Raw genomic sequence first — 5,466 nt, forward strand, 5'->3', positions numbered from 1 at the left:
TTTTGAGAACTAACAGATCAATAAAATGCAGCTCCATTACAACTAGTTTCCATCCTGGTACTGCAGTTATTTTAAACCAGAACCTCTGGCAGCCTAACGAAAAAGCCAGACTATTTCCTAATAATAACGTATTCACTTAAGCTTTCAGTTATAAATCAGATTATTTCCTAAACACGCTTTTGGAAGGACGTTATTAAGATTAACTCCTGCAAAGAGTTTTGAAGATTAAGGGTAAAAGTCTTCAGCTCAAGTTAATGTGCTTTTCAAAACATTACTCTAAAATACCAGGTGTTGAATGCATTTCGTGGCCTTCACTCTCTGCTCACTCACACAAATACCACAGGGTTCTTTCAGAACATTTGCACTCAAGTTTCTGGGACACATCATCTCTGCACTTATTGTATTTCCTGTTATCCGCCTACTTCTGATGTTCACTTTTTTTTTTCCCCATCCTGGATGTTTATGTATCAAACATTCTTTCTGTGTGTCTAGTTTTTCAGCATCCGTATTTCTTGTATAGGGATAATTCACTGGTACTGAGCTCACTACCCTCTCAAACATTCATTGGAAACACTTCAGAATTTATGACCAGGTAATGTGTTGTAAATAAATTCTCCACCTCTGAAACCCCTGCAGAAGGAATCCTATCTGCATCACTGTCTTTGCAGGCAACACCTGTCCCCCTTCTGATGAAGTGCTGTGAACAAAGACCACCTGAGTTTTCACTTGTCTACTGTGAGCACCCACAATGCAACTCAAGGCTTGGAAACCTAAATTCCCTATTTGAGGATACTTCAGAACGCCTCAGTTAGCTGTTGAAAACAAGGCTAGCTTGGTCTGAACAATCCTGAAGCTTTCTCCCAACAACATCTAACATCCCTTAGTTAAGATACAACCATCCCATACTTCTAGTTCTTCAATAGTGGTATTCTCCTCGTGGACTTTCAGGTCATTCTGGGAGTCGTCGTCTCCTGCTTCTTGGCCGCCTACAATTTCATTCAGATACTGCTGATCAATCTTATCCAAAGCAGCCTTCAGGTCATTTCTCAAGCCCTAGAAAAGATAAAAAAACGACCAATTTAGGAAAAAAAACCTCAAGTAAATAAAAGCACTTCAGTACTGCCACTGTGAGCTTTCAGCTGCTGTGTAAGAAAAGGCAAATTCTGTAAAAACATGCATAATGGTTTGGCCTTGTTGTCTGAATTTAAACTAACTCCAAGGACTGCTTCAGCACTTAACAAAAAGCAGGTGCATGAACTTCTGCAATGTTCATACCTATCAAAAAGACTTTTTACAGCATTTCTACCAAAAAAGCATGGAGGACTTCCTTCAAGACATTGTCTCCAAGCAATGGACTGAAACACCCCAAAACAAGCAGAAAACAGACCATAACCATCATCAGCTCTACAAGTCTTTAGATCTGCCCTAAAAAAAGCTGAAATAAGGTAACACTCCTTCAGCACCATCACAGAAAACATTTGCATTGCTTCCTTTTATAACAAATCATTTAAACATACCAGAGTGTTTTATGTATGTTAAATGTTTGAAAGCCCCTACTATAGAGTAGTTGATTACAAAACCAGAATCAGTTTAAAACCATATACAGAGAGAGAGTTAAAAGCTGCTTTTGAATAGAACAAGAGACTTGTCTTAGTCACAGTTGGGGGATTTGCATTCCTGTCTTGAGACATAAAATACAAAGCTCCATAAAGGAGTATGACAGTTCTTACCCTCAGATACATTCAGCCACTCCACAGGGAATGGATATGCACAGTTATTTCCTCTCTTCCATCATCATACTTGGCTGTCTGGAACGTTTCTATTAATCATTTAGTAGTCTAAAAACATCTGAACCACAAACTGGTGGTGACTAAGCAACACACAGAATCCCCCCAGACAGCAGCAGGAGTGGCTGAAACACGTAACACACAAATCCAACACAGTCCTCTTTGTGAGCTCACTATTTCCTAATACACCTATTACTGTCATCCATGTCACTCAAGGGGAAGCTTTCATTAGCAGAATTTTTATTTTTAAACATTCAGATCTGTGTATTTTAAAGACTTGAAGAGGAAAAGGCCTTCCTTTTATGGGCATCTCCAGCAACACCATTTGAAACAATTCAGGTTGGCACAAATTAGGGAAGAAAATCCAAAACATCTCTCTCTTCGTAGGGTTACAAATTTGGTTAACAGCAAATGCAAAGCAAACCCCAACTGTATCTTCTCACTTAATTGATCATTTCTTAAGACACAAGGAATAAATTAGTTGCATCTTTCTGTCAGTTTTTGAACTGATGGCTAATTTGAAGGGAAGATGGGGAAAAAATGAAGTTTCTGTAACAAACCATCCCTCTGGAATCCAGGGATTTGAAAAATCATTTATATGCCAGAGAGACAGGATGTAGCCCTGCTCTTACTTACCTGTAGCTTCTCAGGGATGCACATAATCACAAACACAGGATTGTTTTAGCAGTACATGACTGTTCTCTGCTGGTTAAAAACAGGAGCAGCACAGGCTGGGGTATCAGTGCCACCTGAAGGCCCCTCTTCCAACTGACAAGGGCCTGGAAGGTTCCTAGGGTTAAATGCTTACATAACTGTAATTGTGCACAAAACTCTGACATTCAACACAGTTTCTCAGGCAATAAATGAGATGGAACAGATAGTTCCCTTTGCTCTGTATTACTTTTCTTTCCTGAAAATGAAGTTACTGCAACTGATTTTCAGTAACTCTTACTGGGTTACTCATTGATTATGCCACCACAAGTAAGTTACTAAGGGCCAGTCTTACCTTGTTCACTTCAGGTGCAAGAATTTCTATCTTCCTCAGACGCTGAAATGCATCATAATCTGTTTCTCCAAACAGCCTGATGGGCTCACCCCTCTCTCGTAACCTCCTGATAACCTGAAAAGAAATCAAAGCATTCCCTGAAGCATAAAGGAAGCAAAATAAAATCCAGAATGACAGATTTATTTACTTTGCTTAGAATAACAAGCTGAGTTGGACTGGAGAGGAAATGGCAGTATTTTAAGCAGTAGAAAAATGTTCCAGACACTTTACAATCTAAATATAAAATTCCCACGGTACTTCAGTGAAAGGTCATTCCAAATATTACCGATCTAAATTTTGCATAAAATCCCAGGCTGTTTGACACAGCCTAACTTCTTCCTGCTCTGACTTGTTTAAACAAATACACAAAAATCATCCCTCTGGCAGAGCCTAAAGACCATTTTCAAAATCACAAAGGAACTTGACGATTATCTCACTCACCTATTTGCCTGGGCAATAAAAATACTAACTGAGCTGCAGGTTGTCCCAGAACAGCTACAAGATGATCTGCTGAAAATTCCCACCCTTAAGCATTTGGAAAATATGCAGTCCCATAATCTAATGGGGTTGCTATTAAAAAGGAGATATAACAGAAGTGAAAAAGCCTCCCCTGACTGATTTGCAAAGTCACGGGCAGAGACAAAAACTGAACTTTATTCTCCCAATTCTTTATTTCATGCATTGCTTGAAAAATCTCTGTATACTTAACCATTACTCACAGAATCACAGAATGGTTTGAGTTGTAAGGGACTCTAAAGATCATATGGTTCCAATGCCCCTGCCACGGGTAGGGACACCCACCACTAGACCAGGTTGCTCAGAGCACCATTCAACCTGGCCTTGAACACTTCCAGGGATGGGGCATCCACAGCTTCTCTGAGCAACCTGTTTCAGTACCTCAACACCCTGAGAGTAAATTTTTTCTTAACATCTAATCTAAACCTCTCTTTCAGTTTGAAACCATTCCCCCTTGTCCTGTCACTACAGTTCCTGACAAAAAGTACCCTCTCTGGCTTCCTTGTAGGCCCCTTCAGATCCTGGAAGGCCACGAGGAGGTCTCCACCCAGCCTTCTCTTCTCCAGGCTGAACAGCTCCAACTCTGAATTAATCACTGAAACTAAACAACTGAACTAAGTTCATTTAATCCATCTAGCAATAAGCTAACTGATACAACTGATAATCAGGCTTACACTTCATTTCATGTCACCACCTCACCATGCCAACAGACTGGTTGGACAACAAGAAACTAATAGCGAGACCTTATTTTGTTTATTCAGTCTGGGTGTCTTGCTGTGTGTTGGCAAACATTTAACTTGCAAATATATCCAAAAAAAACAGGGATGGAAAGAGCTCTGGCACAGCAATACCTAAACCTGGACCAAAACATGCACACCAAGGGCATCAACAGCAGAGAGAAAGTGCATACACAAGACATAAAGACCAAAATTCAAAACAAACGTGAAAACAGCAGTTTGTGTTACCAGTCCTGTAACCAACTCCTGTAAAAAACAGTGAGCATTATCCAAGGATAACGCTAATATTCAGGATACTACTCCAGAAGTCATCTGAAAGAGCTGTAAAATCTTAGAAAGCATCTGTATAAATCCATATAATGAAGAGACTCTACCCATCTGTATCTCCCTCTGCATGCGTTTGGAGAGCAGGGCCTTGATAACACTAATTGCTGACTGTAAAAATGGAAGCTTATTATTTAATAAAACTGTCATAAAAAGTACAGTTCACTGGGAAAAAAAAAACACAGCTCTAATAATGTATCTCTAATAATTTCAGATACATTTGCTGTGAATTCAGGGAGTCTGTTTACGCTGATTTATTTTACCTCCTGTCTGGAAAGGGTCATTGGCAACTTTTCTTCTGCCAGTTCCAGTTCCAGCACTGGATTTGATGCGGCCAGTGGTTTCTCCTCCTCTTCCTGCTGCTGTACCTACATTCAACAGACATAGTTACCAATGTGTGATGGAAATAAACCCATATATTGATGCTAAACGATATAAAGCAATGTAAAGATACAGAACTCCGGGGCACAGACTTTAATAGGACAATATAAACCTTTAGTTTCGTAGTTTTATGGTCTGCAATTGCGTTTCCCAGAACAATAAATGTTCTTGATACGATCAGAAATGAACTAACTCCTCTGCAGGTTGCAGGAAGCAGTCTCTAGAGCAAACAGAAAGGACAATTGCTGAAGTCTGGCAGTCACTTCGGCAGGCAGATGCCAGCACTGGTGCCAAAACCAGCAAATCCACCCTCTGCCTGTTGATTCCTGCCCCTGGCTTCATCCTCCTTACCCGTGCAAAAGCATTTGCATCACTGTGTGATGAACCAGAGGGGGGAAATGGTTCAAACAGAAAAATAATTTGACGACCACAAACACAGGTACTGTTCCCAGCCCTCTTCACCTCCTCACCCAGCTCACCAGGCACAGCACATGGAATGACTCAGGGGCAAGAATGAAAACCCAGGGATAGGGAGAGAGCGGAGCTGCTTCTTCCAGTGTCAGCTGAAGGGTTTATAACCTACAGCTTCAGTGACCTGAGCACAATTAGCAGTGATCCACGGCTCCTGTTGGGTTTTGAGGGGTGCTTGTTTTGGGTAATTCATCTTTCTAACAAG

At 40.6% G+C, this 5,466-nt stretch overlaps 1 protein-coding gene across 2 annotated transcripts in view; it reads right to left on the reverse strand.

Annotated features, from left to right (window-relative positions):
- PRPF18 (pre-mRNA processing factor 18) overlaps positions 1 to 5,466 on the reverse strand; it is a 17,658-nt gene that overhangs the window by 7,832 nt on the left and 4,360 nt on the right. For both annotated transcript variants that reach the window (XM_027901446.1, XM_027901445.1), the window contains 3 exons: positions 4,673 to 4,777; positions 2,794 to 2,907; positions 907 to 1,053 (listed from right to left, as the gene is read on the reverse strand). In XM_027901446.1, coding sequence (XP_027757247.1) covers positions 907 to 1,053; positions 2,794 to 2,907; positions 4,673 to 4,777 — 366 coding nt within the window. The remainder of the gene's footprint in view (positions 1 to 906; positions 1,054 to 2,793; positions 2,908 to 4,672; positions 4,778 to 5,466) is intronic.

Source organism: Empidonax traillii, unplaced genomic scaffold (assembly GCF_003031625.1).
Source record: "Empidonax traillii isolate 1590-97213 ecotype Southwest subspecies unplaced genomic scaffold, ASM303162v1 scaffold785:size696563, whole genome shotgun sequence".
Lineage (NCBI taxonomy): Eukaryota > Metazoa > Chordata > Aves > Passeriformes > Tyrannidae > Empidonax > Empidonax traillii.